The 26,307-nt window shown below is 39.2% G+C and overlaps 1 protein-coding gene across 2 annotated transcripts; it reads left to right on the top strand.

Moving 5' to 3' along the window:
• Positions 1 to 6,677: 6,677 nt before the first annotated feature.
• LOC132129355 (terminal nucleotidyltransferase 5A-like) lies at positions 6,678 to 10,882 on the top strand. Of its 2 annotated transcripts, XM_059540913.1 has the most exons (3): positions 6,678 to 6,912; positions 7,070 to 7,497; positions 8,936 to 10,882. In XM_059540913.1, exons 2-3 carry the CDS (start codon positions 7,111 to 7,113, stop codon positions 9,716 to 9,718), a joined length of 1,170 nt encoding a protein of 389 aa, XP_059396896.1. In that variant the 5' UTR covers positions 6,678 to 6,912; positions 7,070 to 7,110; the 3' UTR covers positions 9,719 to 10,882. The 2 variants fall into 2 exon arrangements, with proteins under 2 accessions (XP_059396896.1, XP_059396895.1); XM_059540912.1 differs by having other exon boundaries at positions 6,678 to 7,497.
• Positions 10,883 to 26,307: the final 15,425 nt, after the last annotated feature.

Genomic DNA, 26,307 nt, shown 5'->3' with positions numbered 1-26,307 from the left:
AACCTCCATCATCAAAACCATCCCAAAAATGGCAAAAAGCATAAAAGGAAGGAATCAGAATGTGAAATTAAGTGTAATTTACATCTTAATCATCAAACAATAATCAGAGTAGGAACATTTTTTTAATGGTAATGTAAATATAAATGTTAGGTTTGGCAATAATGATATACCATCAGTCACATTATTTGTCCAGTCTCTATTTACTGTCTGCACAATTTGCCTAATTTCTGATCAGGGGTTGGACACATGCATTTGAGTAAATTAACCATTAATGGTGGGAAATGCTTTATATGAATGATAAATGTTACCTTGCAAAATGTTTGATCTGGCCTCAATTAATAGCTATTATGCACAATCGTCCTGCATGTTATAACACCTCTATATTAGCCTCTGCAGGAACGTCTGATTTTCCCAGGGAATTATCAGATCAGATCACTTTGCTTCCCATACCACTTGACCTTAGTTTGTGTCTCCTCATTTGGGTAGTTCTTGTGCTTTGAAGTTTAGGCAGGATACGAAAATTATGATGTTACAGTTTCAGAATAAATCACTTTCTCAGTAAATTATTTATTCTGGATACTAATGGCACTACTTAGGTCAGTAAAGTGTTGCATTTATGGTACTGTCTGTACGTAGTATATCAGATAGGGGCACACAAACATTCGTCATTATTTTCACAATATTATATATATAATGCCAAGGTAAGCCCCTTATACTTGAGAGCAGCCACGTTTGAGGTGTTTCTTGGAGCTTATAATCTACTAAAGAATGATCATGTGACTTTCACTTTTACACCAGGTGACCTGTAAATGTGACAAAACTGTTTCCAATGCAGTTTTACTAAATATTCCTTTCTCAAATTTCCTTAAAAACCACCTCATGTGAGCATACACACTTTTTTTGGGCATGTTTCACCTCGGCCTATTTTCAATTTGTGCAGTTAGAAGGGTAACAGAAACGCAACTTATGTTGTGATGAGAAATAAAAGGAAGAATTGGCAGGTCGTCATATCAAAAAAAGGAGTAAGCTTGTACGCAGTCCTTCTCTAATTGATTTAGCGAAGCTGCACATGTTTTTTCCATGGTTCAGTCATCTTAAATTGTGGCATCATAAAGTGTACAACAAGAGAAAATGGTGGACAGCGTACAGTGGTTTATATATTTATGGTTACGGTTTATATATCTGTTCATACATACATGCGTACATTAACTAAGCAAGTTTTTTACAGAATTGCATTTCTCAGTAAACAGGTAGGCTACTGTATGATTATATGCAATATCAGTAAAGTGGCCATAAGGGGGCTCTAATGAGCATCTTAACCATCAGTCCTACTTGATTGCGATCGAGGCTGTGAGTGAAACCGCAAACTGCTGTCTCACTGTTTCGCCACCCAGAAAGACTTAACAGTCAAGCGACTGGTTTACTAAAACAAATTCAAGTGAGCTTTAGAGATATGCAAATTATAATTAAATGACCACAGTGTTCATTTCTTAATAAAAAATGTTTTTAAATGTTTTTGTTTTTGTCTTTTGAATAGGGGAATGGTGTATTCCACAGAGTGGTTCTTCTCACACATTAGTAGTAAAATATAAGTAAACATTTATGTGCAGTGCACATGTCTGCGTGAATGGTGAATGGTTTTGTGACAAATATATAAATGAAAAGGCCATAAACATACTATTAAGTTAAGAACACACATCTGGAATGAGTTATTATTGTGTTTTGTGTGAGAGAGAAAGCATGAGTGTGTGTATATGTGTGATTGTGAAACCACACACCACCAGGAAACAGAATCCGGAGTGAACATGCGATTTCAGCAGAACTGTGAAAGCCATTTCATTTCCTCTCCATGTTGCTGTAAGCAACCTCTCCTCTGCTGGATTCAGTCCATATTCCACAACATGAAAACAAGAGTATCAAAACAACACTATTTCATTTAAATGATCAATAATAATTCATAATTCAATAGTAATTAATTAATGTAAGGATCACTGGTGTTTCAGTTTAAGTCATAACTTAAAAATTGTTGCAACGGAAAAACACTATGCTAATTGCAACTAACTATGTAATCACAGATAGGTAGGGTAAAGAAATTAGGCTAAGCCACAAAACACAGTAATTCATTTGTCATTTGGTAGAAACTAATCAAACTGAGACAATGACACAGATTGTGTGACATGCCTTCATCCCATGAACAAAACTGCACAAGACTACATTTAATATAAATTGATATAAATTAATATGGAAGTCATATCAATCATTTAGCAAGTTTCAATGTTCAATTTTAAGAGCATTTTCATAAAATGTTTTTGCGATTACCTTAAAAATAAACATGCTTATTAGATTAATTTGTATGTATATATATATATATATATATATATATATATATATATATATATATATATATATATATATATATATATATATATATATATATTATCACAATGGTCTTCATTTAATTTAAGTTACATTAATTTTCAAATAAAAATATTTATATTTTCCATAAAGAATCAAGCATATTTAAATTTTTGAATTGCTTTTCATGAAAATTAATGTTTTTATTATTTATGTTCATATATATAAATGTTTTATTTTAAACAAAATATAAATAATAACAGAAATAAAAAATAAACAAAACCTTTTCAAAATATCTTATATTTGTCCAATGTTTGTTTCCAGTACCGTAAAAATGTGCATGTTAAGTAATGTATACAAATTTTAAGAAGTTTTATTTCTACAGAAATATGATCTAACATGACGTAATTAGGAAATTACACCAACAAAGACATTTGTAAGGTACAGTAATAGCTGCACGTTTTCAAGCTTACATGTATGTTGTACATACTTCATAAAATGTGATTCAATTACAAAATGCTTGTTCATATATGTTTATCTTGCTTGGTTGCTTAAGACTTATTTTGAGGCAGTGCCTTGGAAGAAAATCTGATGTATTATTAAGGTCAGCCTCTCTAAGAGGAAGACGCACTTCCCCAAACAGGACGAAGGTCAAATGGGTCAAAGCAGGTTCAGGTTGAATGCCTGTCCACCAAAAAACATCAACAGTCAGGCAGGTCTCTTTATGAATCATACTGTATGTATCAGTTTTAAAACTCTTCAAACACTTTTTTTTTTTACTCCCACTTCACACAGAGGCATGAAAACACAACATGTACACATCAAGTTCCAACTAACCACAAACCAGTCATGCACCCAATGAGGTTAGTATCATGAACAAACAAAACAAGCTAGCGAAATCTCTGAAAGTTGCCCAACTGATGGCAACAGACATCTGAACAAAAGAAAAATAATGCAGTTAATTGTGCAGTAGTAGCATTAATAAATAATAAATATTATACGTATTTATTATGAACTGTTGCAAATTTCATATATAATGGTGTTGCTTGAGAAGGTAAACATATTATTTTCTCATGATTGCTCTTTTAGATTGATTAATTGATCGATTGATTGATTGATTATTTATTTATTTATGTTTTGCCTGGCCACTGGCAACAATACAGAATAACATAGCAACACACACACACACACACACACACACACACACACACACACACACACACACACACACACACACACACACACACGCACACACACACACACACACACACACACACACAAACACACACACACAGACTTATAAAGTCAGTTACATTAAATGTTATTTGTCTAATTTGAATTTGTAAAGTAAGACTGATTACCCCTTGGTCAACTGCTAGTTGGTTAAACTAGACACAGTCTTAACATAGTGGCTATGTTTATGTAACTGGCCCCAGTTCAGTAAACTTTCTCAGACGTTAACAGAAGTAGGCTATTATTAATTTTCAGAGTCTAGATTATGATTGAATTAAAAGTTCAAATGTGTTGTAATAGTTAACTAAAACATGGTTGTTACTTGTTTTTTTTATTTACTATTTTTTGTTTTATACAGCCAATTTAACTTATTAAAAACCCTGTCTGTGCACAAATAAAATAAAGATATTGCAAAATTATATTTAAGAATATATTTTCATTTCATTTTAATGAATGTTGCAACTGCCCCTGTGGACTATTGCAAACATCCCCTGTTGTAGGGTCAGTTGCAACATATGACAACTGTCACACGTTGCAGTAGTGCAGGTACGTAGCTGACAGATGTGGATGTTTTCATATTTTTATTTTTATATTTTATATTTTGCTTTGTAATACAAAAAATATCTGAGAAACTAAAAGAAATGCAAAAAAGTATTGCAACCTTCCCCACTCTCCTCTAATATTTATCATCAATGCCAATAATTTGTTCATTTGGCCAGATAAGTTTGCTAAACAGTTTGAATCAATTCACATCTGTCCGGTTTGCTCTCTGGAATCATCTGAAGCGGTCAAAACAGAGTACAGTGACCAAACAGCGCTGGATGAAGTATATATTTACCAAGAGAGGTAACGTTGAGAAATTGTAGATACTGCTGAGTCGCGTATAAGCAGACAATATTTTTTTTTTTAATTAAAAATAATAAAATAAAAATTTAAACCCAAAGGACTTCCAAATAGGTCTGTCTTCAGTCATATGCCTAACTGGCTGGAGTTGCTTAATTCTGGACAGTATTTACTGTGAGTTTTTCAAAATCGTGGTAATCAAATCCGGTTTTAATTCTAATTTAAATATTAGCAATAAAATGTAACTGTTTGGAATGTTATAGTATTTCATCTGTTTATAACCTCTATTTACACATAGCCAGTCCTTCAGACTGATGGCAGAAGGATATGTTAAAGAGCGTGACACACACTTTCCCTGTATATTTCAACCAATTCGATGACGACTTTGAAACTCCTGAAGTGTTTCAAATTTTGTGTGTTGAATGGATCAGACGTTCAGCCAAAGGTCCAGGCTACAGTAACAGTTAATGAACATTTTTGATTAAGGCAATGTATGTTACATAATATATATACTACGGTGAAATAGCTTAATTGATATTTTGGGGTCATTCATGTTCTGTTGTAGTAATTTGTCCCAGTACCCACACTGGCAGTCATAACACTTCAGCATGCTTACTCGCATGACGTTTTTCCTGTATTTGGCCCAAGTGTAAGTGGGTGTGAAGACCACAAGTTTGTGAAGAACTTCTGATTAACCAATGGGACACACCTACAACATAGTGCTGTAAAAATGCAAGTTAAGTATTTAAATAGCTTTATTTAATAAGGACATACTGTATGCTTCATGGTTGTGAATTATATATAATGATACTGTGAGTTTTGTAAAACCCAACGTGGCTAGTGGTGAGGGTTAGAAAGAGAGAGTGAAAGAAAGTGTAACTATCTCGCCGTTATAGCTGTGGTGGTGGATTGGCTAAAGCTACATCTGATCTCATTGAAGAAGTCAGACATCAGTCTTTGTTTTGTTTTGTCCCCTGGGAAATTAAAAGTAAATGATATTGTTTGCATTAAAGAAAACAAAGCACATTTTAAGGACTATTACAATTTTTTTAATAGCATTTCATGACAATAATTGTTTTTATCATTATTTCTATAATTTTATGTAAATGGTTTAACAAAAAAAAAAAAAAAATAATTTATAATGTCAAAATTCTATAAATAAATCAAATTAATAAATTAATAAAATGTATTCATGTTATGTAGTTACATAGTCCAAATTCAAAATAAATACACATTTTCCTTTCTTTTCCTCTCTTATACACACAAACTCACACATTCAGAAGTCGTTCAAGAGTCATGGTGTAGGGGGTAATCTAGAATAATCCTGCTTTATTGGCTGTTACCACTGTGACGCAGGTCCGCTCCCCCTGATAGATTCTGGGTGACATCTAGCCTGACCTGACATTACGGCCAGTCTTTTATACTCACGCAGTTACCAACTAGTCTTCCTTACACAGACACACAAACACACACACAGACACACACACACACACACACACACACACACAGTTACACACGTCTGTCTCACTCCCTCACAAACACACGTTTGCATAGCCATCTAAACAGGGAGTTGATTTTCCCTTAGTCTAGTAATTCAATTACTATAGACTAACCCTAACTCACAATCCAAGCCCTAAAATAAAACCTGCAGCATTTTTAGAAATAATAAATAAAGAGACTGGAGTCTTTATGAAGCATTTTTCTTTTAAGGATGTCCACTTAGCACATATGCAGTAGCTATAGGGGCAGTTTTCTGCAAAACTTCCCCTGAAATAAATCATGGTTTTATTTTTGTCACATGTCTTGCTTAATGTGCTTCAGAGACTGAAACATTTTTACTCACATTTATAAAAGTACAATTCAACTTCTTTCTCTAGAGGGCATCATTGACATTCACTGTTATCTATAAAGGCAGAAAGGTCGATTTTAATTAATTATGTACCTCCACACTAATTTCCTTTAGAAATTTTTGTCATTTTTGACTCCTTTTTTTTTTTGTTGTGCCATAGAAACAGAATAAATAATATAAGACAAAAATACTAAACTATACTTTGCTCATTATAAATGTTGCTGTAGTGTTTTAACAGGTCGGTAAATGGGTATAACTGTGAATAATATTACTGTAGGTGAGGACTGTCTGGATTGGTGCGCGCAGCTATCAGTCAAAGTCTCTGTCACTCCTGCATTAGTTTGCGGGTTAATCTCTACGCGTCCTCACTGTGTGCAACCGAGATGACATGAATAACTCGAAGCTTCCAACTTTCGCTTTGGTTGAGGAGAGGGACGGGGTCTTCTGCTATTTGACATAGCCTACGTATTCTTGGAAAGACGTGCCCTTTATTCTCGGACACTAAAACTCTTCGCAATCATGCAGCAATCATTTTGATCATCACGGTCCCCCAGAGAACCACGCTCGCCACGAACTTCAGCTCTCTGAGTAAAGGCGCAAACTGGACATCTGGAGAGCTTTTACGCACAGAGGTGAGGCGCAGCGGCTAAACGCAATGCATAGACGTGCATATAAACTCTCGCCCGACTAAAAATACTTTTTCTAGAATTATTTAATGAAATTGTGATATTTTCTTCTTTCATCCCCTACTCATTTCGTGTGATACGGCCCAAAACGACCCGATTGTAGGACTATATAGGCTATAACAGACCGATCTGTAACCACTCGCCATGGAAGCGAATCTAAGTAACTTGAGCGTGCTGAACTGGGAACAGGTGAAGCGTCTCGATGTCATCCTTACCGAATCCATCCCCATTCACGGCAAATGGAACTTCCCCACTTTGGAGATGAAGCCTCGGGATATCGTCAAAGTCGTGCGGAGTCGCATGGAGGAACGCAAGATTCACGTCCGGGAGGTCAGGCTGAACGGTTCTGCGGCCAGTCACGTTCTGCATGAGGACAGCGGTTTGGGCTACAAGGACCTTGACCTCATATTTTGCGCGGACATGAAAGGAGAAGTGGAGTTTAAGACCGTCAAGGATATCGTTCTCGACTCGCTCCTGGATTTCCTGCCTGAAGGAGTGAATAAAGAGAAAATCACCCCAGTTACATTAAAGGTGACCATATTATTTTAAAATTATTTTGATTTGTTTAATTGCGCCCTACTTAGTTTAAACCAACATAAACTGGTCTTTTTTTATTGTTATTATTAATTTTTTTTTGTTTTAAGAGGTTTTGCCTATTTTTCAGCCTGGAGATCAACTATAAATTTCAGCAAACCTGCTTAGTCTGGTTTAAGATGTTTTTAAGCAAGTTAACTAAAAATCCTAGCTAGTAATTGAAAAGCTGTGGGTTCAAACCTCGCAGGAGTTGTTTCGTCAACCTCCAGCAAATCACTTAACCTCAGGTTACTACATCAGGACTGTCCTTATACTGTCAGTTTGGATAAGAGAGATTCAGCTAAATAACCACTGTAACTGATATAATTTATATGTTTAATGTGTTTAATAAAGGGGAAGTGCACGACCTGCTATGATAAAACACTGACTGGATCTAGACATGTCCTAGAGAGCGTATATTATATTTAAGCTGTAATAAGATAAGGACACAGTAAAAATTCTGGTTTCTACTACAAATAGGATTTGTCTAAACCAATTCACGATGGATCCGCTTTCTCCTCTCTCTACTTAATGTATGCAAAGGCAGACAGCCTTTTCTTGTATGGAAATTAGGCAAATATCATTTAAAGCAATAGCATTGTGAAGGAATGCCTTTACTTAGATATGCAAAGACACTTTACAATGACAAAATTAGCAACTGTAGTCTTCTGCTATTGAGAGTATGCTTATTGCAGAAATATTCTTTTTTTTTTCTTGCATACATTTAAATAATACCAAGGGGAATGACTTCAATAATTACTTATTTTTCTGCTTAAACATTTCATATTGCACCCACTTACCCTTTTGTGCATCTTTTAACATATTTATATTTTAAAATGGTCGTATTTTGCTCTTTTACAAAGATTTTGTTTTGGGGGTGTACTAGAACAGGATCTCATAGGTTGTTCGAAAAACACATTATTTTTTTCACATATTTCACATTATTACAACACCTCTCTCCCCAGTCTGGCACAAACAGCTCAAATGGTTCCCTTTATCCAATATGGTCCCCCTTCTGAAATACGAAATGTACTGTGATTGGTTAGCTGGGCCAGTGTGTGTTGTGATTGACACCACTCGGCGACTGATCTGGAAATGTCATGCCCATTACTATAGCCAACTGCCAGCTTCAGTGTAACTATTTAGTCAAAATCAAATACATTCCAGCACGATTTAAACTCGGATGATTGTAAACACTCTAAGTCCATCTTTCTTGGGAAATCTAGGGTGTCTCTGACATAGTGATGTCACTCCCTTCTCTGACTTATAGTGCAGCTCAACCAGGTCTCGTCCCATTCGTTGATATTTGTGATATTACAAATCCCGGAAAATATGCATTGTAGTCCAAACGAGTCATTCATAGTACTTATTGAAAACCTTTTTCCTCTTTCCTCAGGAGGCTTATGTGCAGAAGATGGTGAAAGTGTGTAATGACTCAGACCGTTGGAGTCTAATCTCCCTCTCCAACAACAGTGGGAAGAATGTCGAACTAAAGTTTGTGGATTCCCTGCGGCGTCAGTTTGAGTTCAGCGTTGACTCTTTTCAGATCCGTCTGGACTCCCTCCTCCTCTTCTATGGGTGCTCTGAAAACCCTATGGCTGAGACATTCCACCCCTCCATCGTGGGAGAGAGTGTTTACGGAGACTTCAATGTAGCCTTGGACCACCTGCAGCGGAAACTGATCTGCACGCGAAATCCAGAAGAGATCCGGGGCGGCGGCTTGTTGAAGTACTGCCACCTGCTGGTGCGAGGTTTCCGTGCAGCTTCGGAAGTCGAGATGAAGCTTCTCGAACGCTACATGTGTTCCCGGTTCTTCATCGACTTCTCAGATGTGGCGGAACAAAGGCGCAAGTTAGAGTCCTATCTGCAGAATCACTTTGTGGGATTAGAGGACAGGAAGTATGAGTACCTGACCACGTTGTACAGTGTCGTCAATGAAAGTACAGTATGCTTGATGGGACATGAAAGGCGACAGACTCTGAGCCTCATCACCATGTTGGCGGTACGTGTTCTGGCAGAGCAGAATGTAATTCCCAATGTGGCTAATGTCACTTGCTATTACCAGCCGGCACCATACATTGCAGATGGCAACTTTAGCAATTACTACATTGCTCAGGTGCAGCCAGTCTATGCCTGCCAGCCCACCCACACATTCTCGCCATGGTTGCCTTGCAACTGATCAACTTTTAACTCCGATTTTGTCCAACATGTTTAATCAGAGCACTCGCCCAATGAGACTAGTTGACAAGTTTTTTATGTGCTCTACAACTTGAGGAAAACCAATACTTTCCCAGTTGGCTGTTGCCTGCTTGCTGCCAGGAGAAGCTACGAGCACGCCGGCTGAGAGAAAGGGGGTGTGGGGGAGGTGAGGTACCTTGGATTTGTTCCAGTCAGGCAGCACGGTCTACCTAGGCTTTCCTACAGACCTACAGAAGCACAACACTGTTTTTGAACATATGTGTGTGTAATATACATACTTGAAGAATCAAAGGTATACCACATAATGTGTTGAAAGGGCAGACAGATTAGCAAGTTACATTTTTTGATGCTCATTACTCATGCTACCAGACTGAAATGAATGGACACTTTTCTCGAGCCAAGGATATTCTCATAGATACCAGATACCCAAAACAGATTATCAGTTAAGTGCCTTAGACTGAAAAATTAAAGTCACTCTGTGAATGACCCTGAAGTATCTTAGTCAAGACATCTTTTTGGAGAAACATATGAGTGAAGGTAATGTACAATAGCAAATGGATGATGAATTTTGAAGGCCATTTGATCATGGATTTCCAACAGATAGTTGTAAGACTTATTTTTATATAATTTATTAATTTGGGGAGTCCGTATGAAAGGGTTGCTGTTTGAAGAGCAACTGGCAAGATTTGTATATCTGTGTGCAAGATTGAACATGAGAGTTTTCCACAGTTTCTTGTCTCATCTAAATTTACCTCATTGTACTGTTGGCTCAGAGCGGGTTTAGCTCAGATTAAAATGTCCAGGGCAATGCCATTACATCTAAGGCAGAGAAGTAAAACAGGTCACTTTTGAACAGGAATAAAATTAGTAAAAATAGGTTATGTCCAAATTGTTGTTGTAATATCCAGGTTACCTGGCGTCTTTCTGAAGACCTAATTATCACACAGCCACCAAATCCAGCGATTAAATATTTGACACATTTTACCTGCATAACCTGGGGGATTAAGGCCAACAGAGAAACAGCAGTGAAAAGCAAAAGCTCATTTAAGGGAAGCCGAACATATACCAAAGATATTCTTGATATTCCTCAAGACAATATTTGATGTAAAAGCATCTACATGCTGTTGGAAATTAATGCAACACAATCCCCGGTCCTCATATGAGCCTACACTCTGGTGATACAATGTTGCATAGTCTGTCCAGTAAATTTGCATTAACTGATCATACAGAGATAGACACTTTCCTCCCATATTCTCACTCACAAATAATCATGTCTCCTATTTTTCTACTGAACCTTTATTTTTGTACATGTTTGTGCTAAGGTCTAGGTTAGGACCTTACTCTAATGCTGTGAAAAGTACTGTTGTGTTTTATGAGTCGAAAGAACCGGCCAAGCAGTAGTGCAGCAAATTCTCAACAACTGTTGATGTAAATTTTCATTTTGAGTCATTGCATTTGGGTGGCCACACAAGTGAGTATGTCTCAGTCTATGTGTGTTTTATCTTCTAAATTAAACTTGTATGTGAATTCAGATGTGGAATTCTGAGCTCACTGCTGTCAATATTGCGATGCATCATGTATTTGCAAACATGAATGACTCATTAAATGGTGATTTTTTTTTAAATACATTGCCTCAATAATGTTTGTTAGCAACAAAATGTCACACACAAGTCTCTATTTAACCCTGGTATCATGTTGTTGGTCTATAGATTATCTCTTCCTGTTGTGTAGTTTAAAAAACCCCAACAAAACTATGATATTCACACCCTGCTGATAAGACCAGCATTTGTTGTGTTTTGGATGGTTTTACTGGTTAAAAGCATGCTAAACCAACACGAGCACTTTCTAGCAGGAACAAGCCTTGACTAGCCTAAAAGTGCATGCCGTTGCAAGATCATCTTTTCACCAGGAAACTGTGTTAAAAACATATATTTTTTTAATGTAGCAAATAAATACTTTGTTACCATGGCATCTGTTGTTGCAATGCAACAGAAACTGATCTGTTAGTCTCTAATGCTTAGAGTAGCAGTTGGTCAGTCTGTTTAGAGTACATCACGTAGGCTCAACAATGCACCAATCTACCTGTTTAACGATTTCTACACACAATCTTGTGTGTTTAATGTACTTTGGCAATGGTACATCTCTCAACAGACTTGTAGCTGTTGGCTAAGCAGCACACTGTGCAGGCAGAGTTATTGCAGCCTGCATCATGTTGGATATCAAACCGTAATAATAATCGATATTGTAACCTATGCTATTTCTCACCCTCCAAGCTATCTGCTATGGTTTCATCTTCGCTTCCTTCCCCTAAACTGTTAGCATCTTTTGAAGCTAACAGTGCTAATGATACTTTCTGCTCCACTCTTACAATTTGTTAAGACACTGCTTGTCCCTTGTTTTCCAGGCCAGCCTGCACCACACCTTCTACCCCTTGGTTATCTGATGTTCTCCACCAACATCGTTCTAAGCTTAGAGCTGCTGAAAGGGTGTGGCGCAAATCCAAATATACTACTGACCTTAATGTGTATAAGTCACTCCTTTCTTCATTCTCTGCTAATGTATCAACTGCTAAAAGGACATACTACTATAACAAAATGAACAATTTGTCTAACTCTCACATGCTCTTTAAAACGTTTTCCTTGCTCCTTTGTCCCAACAAACATTTAGACAGGCTCGTATAACCCCAGTACTCAAGAAACCCACCCTCAACCCATCTCTTTTAGGGAACTTCAGAGCAGTTTCCCTTCTTCCTTTCATTGCAAAAAACACTTGAACAAGCTGTGTTCAACCAAGTCTCTGCCTTTCTCACACAGAAAAACCTCCTTGACAGCAACCAATCTGGCTTCAGAAGTGGACATTCAACTGAGATGGCCTTGCTCTCAGTTGTTGAAGCCCTAAGACTGGCAAGAGCGGATTCCAAATCATCAATTATTATCTTGCTTGATCTGTCCACTGCTTTTGACATGGTTAAACACCAGATCCTCCTGTCAACTCTATTGGCAAAGGACATCTCAGGAACCACACTCCAGTGGTTTGAGTCTTACCTATCAGATAGGTCCTTTAAAGTATCTTGGAGAAGTGAGGTGTCCAAGTCTCAACATCTAACTACTGGGGTGCCTCAGGGATCAGTTCTTGGACCACTTCTCTTCTCTGTCTACATGGCATCATTAGGTTCTGTCATTAACAAACATGGCTTTACATACCACTGTTATATGCTGATGACACTCAACTCTACCTCTCATTCCATCCTGATGATCCAACGATAGCTGATCGCCTCTCAGCTTGTCTAACAGACATTTCTTGCTGGATGAAAGACCATCACCTTCAACTTAACCTTGCCAAGACAGAACTGCTTGTGGTTCCAGCAAACCCATCTTTTCATCACAATTTCACCATCCAGTTAGGCACATCAAAAACAGCCAGAAACCATGGCGTTATGACTGATGATCAGCTGAAATTCTCAAACAACATTGCTAAAACTGTCCAGTCCTGCAGATTTGCTTTATTCAACATCAAGAAGATCAGACCCTTTTTTTCGGAACATGCTGCACAACTCCTTATTCAAGCTCTTGTTCTGTCCAGGCTGGACTATTGCAATGCTCTCTTGGCAGGTCTGCCAGCCAGTTCTATCAAACCTTTATAATTAATCCAGAATGAGGCAGCAATATTCATTTTTAATGAGCCGAAAGGAATGCACATCACACCTCTGCTTATCAATTTGCACTGGCTACCAATAGCTGCACGCATAAAATTCAAAGAATTGATGTTTGCCTACAAAACCACCACTGGCTCTGCACCCCTTTACCTAAATTCATTACTTCAGACTTATATGCCCTCTAGAAGATTGTGTTTATTGTGCCATCGCAAAGAAGCACAAACTCACTTTTACGGACTTATAAATGTAATGTTCCCTCCTGGTGGAATGACCTACCCAACTCAATCTAAGCAGCTGAGTCCTTAGCCATCTTCAAGAATTGGTTTAAAACACATCTCTTCCATCTTTATTTGACCCTTTAACTGTAGCACTCTCTATTCTAGTTTTATTCTTAAAAAAAAAACTAGCTTTCTCATCTTTTTGTATTCTGTTTTCTTTTATTTATTATACAATTAACAAAAGCAAAAATACCTCTAACACTAGCTTGCTCTATTCTTTTTCTATTCTATCTTTTTTCTTTTTATTTATTTATTATATTATTTTAAAATCCCTTGCTATGTGTACTGCGTTAAGCTAACTGAGACTTGTTATAGCACTTGTATATAATTTCTCTTTTGTTGATTTTGATTGCTTCCATTGTCCTCATTTGTAAGTCGTTTTAGATAAAAGCGTCTGCTAAATGACTAAATGTAAATATAACAGGATATCGCCCCAGCTGTCCCCAACTCACCCTCATTTACTTTCTTCTCTTTGAAATTTGTCATTAGAATTTGCCACTATAGTACCCTTGACTTGGGTATAAAACTTTCAGATATGTAGATCTGGTACCCTTTGAGTCTCTCACACTTTTTTCATCTTCCTCCTATTGCCCATATTTCCAACAGGAACCCTGCTAGGGGAAGAAATACCAGTTAAACCAGCCAAAGTTTTTTTTGTTTATATTCACCTGATCTTACATATGGTTTTGCAAAATTAAGATTAAAATAACTGAGTTCCCTTGAATTAATGTGTTTGAATTTGAATTAAATTTTTATTGTTATTTTTCAAAACATGGCTGTGAAGTCAACGAACGTGGCACTGATGAACGTTGTTTTTCTAGTTAATAATTACATGTCTACTTCTTTACATTCAAATTGCAATTCTGCATCCTGTTTGCTACCTCAATTTGAAATCAAATTTAAATTTAAAAGGCATTTTGGGAAATCAGTAGACCAACTTAGGTTGGTTTAAATGGTTCACTTTAATATTTAGACTTTTGTTCAGACAAATAATTTACATTCCCTCTCTTAATGTTGGAAAGGTAAAATTCTGCCTTCACACTAAAAAATGTTGGGTTAAAAATAACCCAACCTGTAACCCAACTATGGGTTGGTATAGCACCTTCCCATCTGTGGGTTATTTCAACCCAACCTCTTGGGTTAAGATCCTGTTGGGTTAAAAGTTACCCAACAGTTGGGTTAATTATTTATATTAATTAACATCAGTATTTTTATTAAAAATTACTTAATACAACCATATTTTGAAACTACTTTGTTGTAACTTAGATTTTATTTTAATATGCAAGTAACACATTAACAAATATATTTTAAAATATTTTATTTAAATGTACAAGAACGTGTAAAAATACAACTGAAATTTTCAAGATGTACAAATGTGTCGATTCATATTCACATCAAAACACACAAATGTGCTAATACAGTTCACAGCTGTGGCCTAATGGTTAGAGTTGGACCTGTAACCCAAAAGTCGCAGGTTTGAGTCTCAGTGCTGGCAGGAGTTGTAGGTGGAGGGAGTGAATGAACAGCACTCTCCTCCACCCTCAATACCCATGGCTGAAGTGCCCTTGAGCAAGGCACTGAACCCCCAGTTGCTCCCCAGGTGCTGGATCTATAGCTGCTCACTGCTCCGGGTGTGTGTTCACTGTGTGTTCACTTCTCACTGCTGTGTGTGTGCACTTGGACGGGTTAAATGCAGAGCACGAATTCCGAATATGGGTTACCACACTTGGCAAATATTACGACTTTCAAATAAAATGAACATAACATATAATAAAACAAAAAATAATCATAAAATCAAGTAATAATAATAAAAAATATACTACTGGACCTACTGATGATCAATAAAATAAAAAAGTTTTTTACTGATTACTAAATACAAAGTTTTTAAGGAGGAGACAGTGTGCAGAAGAAACTATTAAAGACTGTGTGTTACAAAAACTCTCAAATATGAGCAGAGGGCTTTGGGTAGTAGATGTCATATACAAAGAAAAGTTTGAAACACAGATCGACTGCTTGTAGTATCGTCTTCTGTTCTGTTCTAAAATAATAAAATCTTGGGAGGAGTTTTCCTTGTCACCAAGCACCAGGACATGTGGATTCTGGCTTGTCTCGTGATTCAAGTACAGCTCTAATTAGTGCCAACCTTAAAAAAAAAAAAAAAAAAAAAAGGTTCGGTTAACATGCATTGTGATGATATTTCATTGATACACTCACTTTACAAATGAGTGAATTTAAATGAGTTAAAAGCTATAGCGAATTTAAGTTGGTTAAAGTGTTAATTCACCCAAAAATGAAAATTCTGTCATCATTTTTTTATTCAAAATATCTTCTTGGAACTATTTGTATTGTACAACGTGTGTCTTATACAAAATAAATAAAGGTGACTTGATTACACAGGGCCCTGTAATTTTAAGTGTTGCTTTTACTTACAGGCTGAATGTCAATGAAGGACCGCTTCAGTTCCGTGTATGATGTGCACACCATTTTTCCATTAGTGTGGTATGGTGCAGATAGCAGGAAGGGTTTTAAAGACAATTTCTGCACGAAGGCCTTTAAATGACAAAAGTACAGAGATTTTACAGACAAGTACAAAAAAAGCTAAGCTTACAGTTTACATTTTTACAGTCTTTGTGGGGATCTACTATCATTTGCACAAAGAGACAGACTAAACCAGTTCCTCTTCAGGAACTCGAGCTGCGTCAAGCGCTTTGGGGAAACGCCTTTGGCAAGACCAACTCTGAATATTGTGTGCAATCTGTTCAATGGAAGGGCGCGACGTCACAGGCGGGGTGACGTAGCGACCAGAAGCTATAAAGGCACCTGCCACGCAGCTGACTTCAGCTTCGCGTCTTTCAGCAAGAGCTCTCTGTGTGCATGTCTAAAGTCTGTCTTGTGAGTCTTATTTATTGTTGTCTGTCCCAATAAACAACATAATAAAAAAAAACAAAGCAAAGACACGACATTTGAAGGGCGATTCCAGATCGCGCTATAGAGTGTGTTCCTCCCTGCCCACGCTACATCACGGGTGGGGATACACGCAGTCTATGCGTGGTTTGCCCGGGATCGAAGCACGCTGAGTCGGCTCTCGAGGGAGCTGCCCGGCCGATGCTGGAGGGCTCTCTTTGAGAAGGGAGCTTTCGCCAGTGTTCCTCTCGATACCGGTCCCGCTTTCGCTGAGGCGGAGTGGCGCCGACATTCGTTGGGTTCGCAGATCGATCTAATGGAGGGAATGGAGACGGGCACGTCCTTATCTCCTACCTTACCCATCAGATCTGCCGATTCCTGGGTTCGGAAGCCCGAGCTTCGGTTCTTCCTCCCGAGCATCGGGCTTGACGCTCTGCTTTTCTTTCTCTGAGGAGATTGACATGGAGGGCGTCGGCGAGCTTGTAGTTGCACAAACATAAAGTTGCATAAGCACCAGTATACAACAAACAGTGTTATGCCTAACATTACACGGGCAGCGTTAATGAGCAGCTATTTAATCTCCGAGTGGATTAATATTGTTTGTGTGACTAAGCTATTCGCGCGCTGTCGAGGCAACGTGTGTATTACATCATTTTCAGTTTTGATGTGAATTTTTCCATACCCGACCGCTTGTCTGGTTGTTTAAACTCCATTTAATAAGGAGGAGTTAGTTCTATCACTTCAGTGTGTACTTTATCACAATCTAGACTGTGTTTACTTGTCTGATTGTTTGACTACATTAAATTCTGAGAAATTTAATGACTTTGAGAAGTTTATATATCACTTCAATGTGTATTGTTTACAATCCAGACCTTGTTTACTTGTCTGATTGTTTGATTGCTTTAAATTCTGAGGAATTTTAATGACTTTGAAAAGTCAATATATCACTTCAATGTGTACTTTATCACAATCTAGACCGTGTTTACTTGTCTAATTGTTGGATTGCTTTAAATTCTGAGGAATCTAATGACCGTTATCTAACTTCGAGAAGTTCAATATATAACTTCAATGTGTATTGTATCACAATCCAGACCGTGTTTACTTGTCTGATCGTTTGATTGCATTAAATTCTGAGGAATATAATGACAGTTATTTAACTCGTGAAGTTAGATGTACTGGAGAGACTGCTGGGCGGGAGCAGCCCCCTCCGCTAACAAACAGAGCATAGTCGACCGTGTTCCCCGCTTCGGGACCAGAGGCTGAAGCAACGCTCTGGGTCAGCGACTTCCCAGCCTATTCCGTACTTCAGGCTGGGAGGTCCACGGCCAAGAAATCTTGACGCATTTCGGTCATGACTACAGAGGGCGGCCCCTACTGGGGTAGAGCGGTATCCACCTCATTACACGGTGCGCGTCTCACCTCAGTGCCCTCAGGAGGTGGGTCTGCCAACCCTGCCAGAGTTTCAGGGCGCAGCGGCTTCCAGCGAGCACTGCTCTCAGTTATTTCCGCCCGTGAGCGTAGCGGAGCTGAGATGCTCACCGCCCCTTCGGGGACCTCTTACGCCAGAGGTCAGTATCGAGAGACTGATTCCCTTAGTACATTAGTTAGCAGCGTGGAAACTACTGCCAAATGTATCTCAATGGGTCCTGCACACAATAGAAAGAGGTTATCGTCGGCCATCCACCGCCGACATTCAATGGGGTTACACCGACAGCAGTCGGCCCCCAGCAGGCTCTGGTGATGGAACAAGATGTGAATACCATATTAAGGAAGGCGGCTATCGAGGTGGTTCCTCCTCTAGACAGGGAGTCCGGGTTTTACAGCCGGTATTTCATAGTTCCAAAGAAGGATGGGGGGTTGCGTCCGATCTTAGACTTACGTCATCTAACCTCTCAGTAATGTCACTGAAGTTCAAAATGCTCACTGACAAACAGGTTGTAGCTCAAATCAGATCCGAGGACTGGTTTGTCACAATAGATCTCAAAGACGCATACTTCCATATATCCATCCTTCCACAACACAGGAAGTTTCTGAGGTTCGCTTTCGGGGGCAAAGCCCACCAATATTGAGTACTTCCCTTTGGCCTTGCACTCTCACCCCGCACATTCATGAAATGTGTAGATGTGGCTCTAGTTCCCCTCCATATGCAGGGCATCCGCATTCTGAACTATATCGACAATTGGTTGATTTTAGCTCAATCAGAGCAGATTGCGGTTCGACATCGAGATGTCGTTCTCGCACATATGGGGGAGCTGGGTTTGAGACTGAACGCCAAGAAGAGTGTACTTTCTCCAGTTCAGAGAACCACCTATCTAGGCGTAGTGTGGGATTCGACCACGATGCAGGCACGTATGTCTCCTGCTCGGATCGAGTCAATCCTTACCTCAGTCAAGAGGTAGAGTCAGAGAAAGCCACTCACTCACTGTCAAGCAGTTTCAGAGACTGTTAGGGCTTATGGCAGCTATGTCCAACGTGATACCTTTTGGCCTCCTGCACATGAGACCCCTACAGTGGTGGCTCAAGACCAAGGGTTTTTCATTACGAACTATCAAGGTCACGCGGCGATGCCTTCGTGCCTTAGACATGTGGAAGAAACCTTGGTTCTTGAATCAGGGCCCAGTGCTGGGAGCTCTTGGTCGCCGTGTAACGCTAGCGACAGACGCGTACCTCTCCGGTTGGGGTGCGGTCATGAGTGGCCACCCTGCCCGCGGTCTGTGGAGCGGTCGCCATCTGACATGGCATACCAGTTGTCTAGAGATGCTAGCTGTGCATTGAGCATTGACATATTTCCTCCCAGACCTGAGAGGTCACCATGTGTTGGTGCACAGTTTAAATCTAGATTAAAGACCCATCTCTTTAACCTGGCATACACATAACATACTAATATGCTTTTATTATCCAAATCCGTTAAAGGATTTTTAGGCTGCATTAATTAGGTAAACCGGAACCGGAAACACTTCCCATAACAACCTATGTACTTGCTACATCATTAGAAGAATGGCATCTACGCTAATATTTGTCTGTTTCTCTCTTGTTCCGAGGTCACCGTGGCCACCAGATCCAGTCTGTGTTCAGATCAGAGGATCACTGCAGTCACCCGGATCCAGTACGTATCCAGACCAGATGGTGGATCAGCACCTAGAAAGGACCTCTACATCCCTGAAAGACAGCGGAGACCAGGACAACTAGAGCCCCAGATACAGATCCCCTGTAAAGACCTTGTCTCAGAGGAGCACCAGGACAAAACCACAGGAAACAGATGATTCTTCTGCACAATCTGACTTTGCTGCAGCCTGGAATTGAACTACTGGTTTCGTCTGGTCAGAGGAGAACTGGCCCCCCAACTGAGCCTGGTTTCTCCCAAGGTTTTTTTCTCCATTCTGTCACCGATGGAGTTTCGGTTCCTTGCCACTGTCGCCTCTGGCTTGCTTAGTTGGGGACACTTCATCTACAGCGATATCGTTGACTTGATTGCAAATAAATGCACAGACACTATTTAACTGAACAGAGATGACATAACTGAATCCAATGATGAACTGCCTTTAACTATCATTTTTGCATTATTGACACTGTTTTCCTAATGAATGTTGTTCAGTTGCTTTGACGCAATGTATTTTGTTTAAAGCGCTATATAAATAAAGGTGACATTGACATTGACATTGACACACTGACAACACATTGGCGATCTCTTATATCAGTCACCAGAGAGATCTGCATTCGCGCCCCTTGTACAAGCTGGCACACCAGATCCTTCTGTGGTCCCAGGACAAACTCTTCTCGTTCAGAGCAGTGTACGTATATTACTGGGAGATTGACTGTGGGAGCAGACATACTGTTGAGACAGGGGCCGAGGCCCGGGGGGCTTCACCCCGAGGTGGTGAAGTAGATATGGAGAGTTTTTGGACCTCTTTGCGACTCAAGAGATATCGCAATGTCCCCTCTGTTTCTCTCTAGTTCATCCAGCTCCTCTGGGACTGGACGCTATGGTACAGACCAGGCTGAGGCTCCGTCTGTACGCCTTTCCCCCTATCGCTCTGCTCCCGGGAGTTCTGGCGAGAGTACGCCGGGACAGGGTCCGTCTTCTATTAGTAGCCCCGTTCTGGCCGGACCCAGTATGGCTCGCAGATCTGATCTCTCTCCTCGACGGCTCTCCATGGGAGATTCCGATCAGGACAAATCTACTCTCTCAGGCGCAGGGCAAAATAATTCACCCTCGCCCGGAGTTGTGGAAGTTGTTGGTACGGGAATACGGTCCCGTATTGGTTGTGGTTATAGAGGCTCTTTGTAAAGCTCCATTTGAGCCAATACAAGATATCTCAGATAGAAATATGACCCTTAAGACTGCCCTGTTACTGGCTATTACTTCTCTAAAGAGAGTTGGAGATCTTCAGGCCCCCTCGGTGGCCCCTAACTACTTAGACTTTGCCCCTGGTATAGCCAAAGCATTCTTATACCCTCGAGCGGGTTATGTTCCTAAAGTTCCCTCTGTTACGCCACAACCTATAGTACTGCAGGCCTTCTGCCCTCCTCCCTTTTGGGAGCCAGACCAGGAGAAGCTAAATTGCATACGTCCACAGAGCTGCCCTGTGGAGAAAATCTGACCAATTGCTTGTTTGCTACGGCCCTCCTAAGAAGGGTTCCCCTGCCTCTAAGCAGACCCTTAGTTGTTGGATAGTCGAGGCTATCAACGTCTCCTATGAGTCCTCTGGTCTTCCCCTTCCTTTGGGAGCCAAGGCTCACTCTACTCGGGGTATGGCTGCCTCTAAGGCCTTTCTAGCAGGTGTGTCCCTCTTGGACATCTGCAACGCTGTGGGATGGTCCACGCCCTCTACATTTGCCAGATTTTACAATCTCGATATGGGAGCCGCTCCAGGCTCTTCTGTCCTCTTGCCTTAGCTGTGCTCTTCGGATACACACTAGGCAAGGGATTGGTAGTCTTGCAGCGTTGGCACATCGTTCCCCAAAGCGCTTGACGCAGCTCGAGTTCCTGAAGAGGAACGTCTCTAGGTTACGAATGTAACCCTAGTTCCTCGAAGGAACGAGACGCTGCGTCGCAGAGCCATACTCCCGGCACTCCTGCCGGTGCTTGCTTCCCTACTCGAAGCTGAAGTCAGGTGCGTGGCAGGTGCCTTTATAGCTTTCTGGTCGCTACGTCACCCCGCCCGTGACGTCACGCCCTTCCATTGAACAGATTGCACACAATATTCAGAGTTGATCATACCAAAGGCGTTTCCCCAAAGCGCTTGACGCAGCGTCTCGTTCCTTCGAGGAACTAGGGTTACATTCATAACCTAGAGACGTTTTCACTCCTTCCAGAAAATTTGGCTATATTTGTGGCTAATGTGAGTACATTTTCCCACCCTTTACCCTTTAACTAATTTGCACTTGTAGGGAGGAACAAAAGTACACTGTAAATGAAAGGAAGCTTTGTTGGACGGAATGCAACAATACACTTATTTCACCTAATTTTTTTCATAATTTTTGGAAGTCATAGGTCTAAGTAAAATTGAAAACTTATGTATCATTAATTGAAATAGGTTACTTACCTTGAAATGTTTCAGTTAACAGGCAGAAATTCTTTTTTTTTTTTTTGATATTATCTTTTTATTTGGAAAGGCAAAATCCCATCACATACATTAATTACAATTTTTGGCATTCAAGTACATAGGCAGGGATGGATTCAGAAAGTTTAGATGAGTTGTCTATATTGCCCTTCTGAGTATTCCTTTTACAGACCATTACTTATTTCAGTTAGGAACAATAACAAAGCAGAACAGAACCGGGATGCGCACCACTTCAGGTACTTAAAACAACACAAAGAGGGCAGGTCTACACAAAGCACAAGTACAGTCAAATGAAATCAGATCTGATTGGTTTTACATACTCAGTCCATTTGGTCCAAATCTTAAAAAAAAAATCTTTTTCAACTTTGAGGGAAAAGGATATCTTTTCCATAACATAAATCTCATATACAATTCCAATCCATTCATCAATGGTGGGTGGATCTACTTTTAACCATTTCCTCGTAACAGATTTCTTACTGGCTGCTAATAGTATTGCCAGCAATTTTTTATCGTTAATATTCCATGTTTCGAACCCTATATTGCCCAAATAAACAGTTTCACATTTGAATGGTATATTTACATTAAATACATTGTTTATATGTTTGTGAATCTCTTCCCAATAAGGTCTAATTATCTGGCAGTCCCAAAATATATGGAAGTGGTTGGCTCCATTAGACCCACAAAGTCTCCAACAGGCATCTCCGCTTCCCTGATATCGTTTCTGAATGGGTGTGATAAAGAATCTTGCAATGTTTTTCCAGCAGAACTCCCGCCATGTGTTTGACCCGGTTGATAACCACTGCAATTGACATATTTTCCCCCAGCTCTCCTGTGTGATCATCACTTTCAATTCCCTTTCCCATTTCTTCTTTATGTACTCCGTATTCTCTTTTTTAGATAATTGTATGATATTGTATATTTTGGAGATAATTTTGTTGCTTGGTCTGGGTTTAATTAATGATAAAAATACTTCCAGGAACCCTGACTCATCTGTTCCTAACACCCCTTTAAGATTTTCATTAAAATGATGTCTCACTTGCAGGTACCTAAAAAAATCATCTTTTCCCAGTCCATAATCTTTTTGTAGGGTTTCAAAACTCTGGAATGCCCCTTTGTGGATAAATGAATAATAAGTAGTTAAACCTTTTGAGATCCATATCTTAAATCTGCCATCGACTCTGTTTGGAGCAAAGTCTGAATCATAGGCACACCATCTCATAATTTTTGATGCTTCTCCTAATCTGCAAGTTTTGACCATTGTCTGCCAGGACTTCAGAGAGCTGCCTATTATAGAGTCGTTCGGGATTTCCTGTTCTTCTAATAATTTGTTATCACTTAGTAGGGCTGTTATTGGGATTCTGTTTAACATTGTACTTTCTATTTCTTTCCATGCTGCAGTGTATGTTGGCGAACACAGGCAGACTAAAAGTCTCAGTTGGGCTGCATGGTAGTAGTCCTGTAGGCAAGGAAGGCCCATTCCACCCTTCTCTTTTCTTAATTGCAGTGTCTTAAATTTAATTCTGGCCCTTTTCCCTTGCCACACATATCTTGCTATCAATCTGTCCCATTCTAAGAATTGTTTAGATGGTATTTTGACTGGCAGACACTGAAAAAGGTATAGTAACCGTGGAAGAATATTCATCCTGATTGATTCTATCCGGGAGCTTAAACTTAAAAAGGGAATAACATTCCATCTATGTATATCAGATTTTATCTTTGAATTTAATGGGCCGTAATTGATGTCATACAATCTTGAGTAGTCCTTAGGTAATAAAACACCCAAATATTTAATGGATTCCGCATGCCATTTCCAATTGTACATGGTCTTAATTGAGGATGGTGGGTCATAATTAAATTTTAATATTTGAGTTTTATTGATATTAATTTTATAACCCGAAATGAAACCAAATTCCTCTAGTAATTTCATCAATTTTGGGAGTGTCTGAGTAGGTTGTGTTATACTTATCAATAAATCATCAGCGAATAGGGCCAATTTTTGCTCCCCGGATTTCATTATTACGCCCTTTATGTCCGACCTCTGCCTAATCAGTTGACTCATGGGTTCTATAAACAAGGCAAAGAGGAGCGGCGACGCACAACACCCTTGTCTCGTTCCTCTTTCCAGAATGAATGAACTAGTTAGATCCCCGTTGATTTTGATTCTAGCCGTTGGTTTGTTATATAGAGCTGCAAATGTGTCTATTATACTCGTATGGAAACCAAATTTTGAAAGTACTTTATATAAAAATGACCACCTCACTGAGTCGAAAGCTTTTTCTGCATCCAAACTTAATATCAGTGTCTCCAGATTTTGTTGTGTGATTTGTCTCATAACGTGCAGTGTTTTCCTGATGTTATCTTGGGTCTGTCTTTGTCTGACAAAGCCAGTCTGGTCCTTATGTATTAATATTGGTAATATCAGTTCTATTCTTTTAGATAATATGGAGGTGAATAGTTTGTAGTCGTTATTTAACAAACTTACAGGACGGTAATTCCCACAGTCCGATTGGTCCTTCCCCTCTTTAGGTATGACCGAGATCATTGCCTCCCTCCATGAGGGGGGGATATTTTTATTTTCTAAAACCCAATTAAACGTTTTTAATAATGTTGGAATTAGTTGATCTTGCATTGTTTTGTACCATTCTGTGGGAAAACCATCGGTCCCTGGAGACTTCCCCCCTTTCATTCTCCTGATTGATGATTGAAGTTCTTCTTTTGTTATTTTAGATATTAATTTTTCATTTTGTTCATCAGTGATCTGTGGGAGATTAATTTGGGCCAGAAAGGTATCAATCTGATTGTCATTGCTTGTCTGTGGTTGGGAATATAATGTTTTATAGTATTCTAGGAAGCACTGCTGGATTTTTTCCAGATTAGTTTCTATTTCATTTGTTGCAGAGTTTCTTATTTTGTGTATAGTTCTATCCGCTTGTTGTTTTCTTAACCTATATGATAAAAGTTTTAGTGATTTCCCACCTACCTCATAGTATTGTTGCTTTGTGAAAAGGAGCTTTTTTTGAATTTCTTGAGTATTTATTTCATCTATTTCTTTTATTAGTTTTTTAATCTTATGTTTGTTCTCATCTTTGAGAGACTTTGCATGTTCTTTCTGTAGTGTCTTCAATTCCTCTTCCAATTTTTTAAGTTTTACTCCCTTAATTTTTTTCTCATATGAGGATATGGATATTATTTTGCCCCTAATCACTGCTTTTAATGCATCCCAGAGAATAGGTGGGGTCACTTCTTCATTTTCGTTAATGTCCAAGTACAACTGAATTTCATTTTTCAATTTATCTTTAATAACTGGGTTATTCAGAATGTTTGAGTTCAGTCTCCAGAGGGTTGATTTCTTCTTATTGTTCAGATGGACTGACATATAAATGGGACCATGGTCTGAAATAGTGCTAGCTTTTATTTCACAATTATTCACCTTACAAAGATCTCCTTTAAGCATAAAGAAGTAATCTATGCGCGAGTAGACATTGTGAGCAGGTGAGTAATGCGAGTAGTCTCGGCTCGTCGGATTTATCTCTCTCCACACGTCGACAATCCCCACTTCACGCAACCACGTATTTAATTTTCTGTTAATGTTTTTGGCGCCAGATTTCCCATTTGATGAGTCAAATTTCGGATTTAATCGTATATTAAAATCTCCACCACTTATTAAAATCCCTTGACTTTTTGTTGTCATTAGATCAACTATATGTTTATAAAAGGACCAGTCACTGCCCGGAGGAACATACACGTTAAGGAGACTCATCACAATTCCTTCAATTTTACCCGTAATCATAACAAATCTGCCTTCGGTGTCCTTATGTTCTGATATGTGTTCGTAATTTACAGCACCGGATATCAAAGTCGCCACTCCTCTCCTCTTTCCCGATCCATGGGAAGAGAAGTAAATATGTTTAAATCCTGATTTATTCAATTTGGCATGTTCAGTATCATTAAGGTGTGTCTCTTGCAAGAAAGCTACCTGAATTTTATCCTTCTTTAATTTTGATAAGATTTTCCCTCTCTTAACTGGATTGAGTATCCCATCTATATTAAATGATGCTATCTTTAAAGACCTATTTTGCATCTATGTGATTCCCCCTTCATCTCACTCAGAAACTTAGTGCGCTTCCCCCTCCCTGCAAGAACCGGCAGGGAATGAACGACTAACATA

Source organism: Carassius carassius, chromosome 46, assembly GCF_963082965.1.
Source record: "Carassius carassius chromosome 46, fCarCar2.1, whole genome shotgun sequence".
In the NCBI taxonomy this organism is placed as follows: Eukaryota; Metazoa; Chordata; class Actinopteri; order Cypriniformes; family Cyprinidae; genus Carassius; species Carassius carassius.
The sequence above is the reverse complement of the archived record's forward strand: the minus strand, read 5'-3'. Positions and strand labels throughout refer to the sequence as shown.

What these genes read in the sequence shown, in the direction of transcription:
- LOC132129355 (XM_059540913.1), top strand. Translation starts at nt 7,111, where the DNA reads ATGGAAGCGAATCTAAGTAACTTGAGCGTGCTGAACTGGGAACAGGTG. An exon ending in TCACCCCAGTTACATTAAAG is followed by an intron (nt 7,498 to 8,935) that starts GTGACCATATTA and finishes CTCTTTCCTCAG; the next exon opens with GAGGCTTATGTGCAGAAGAT.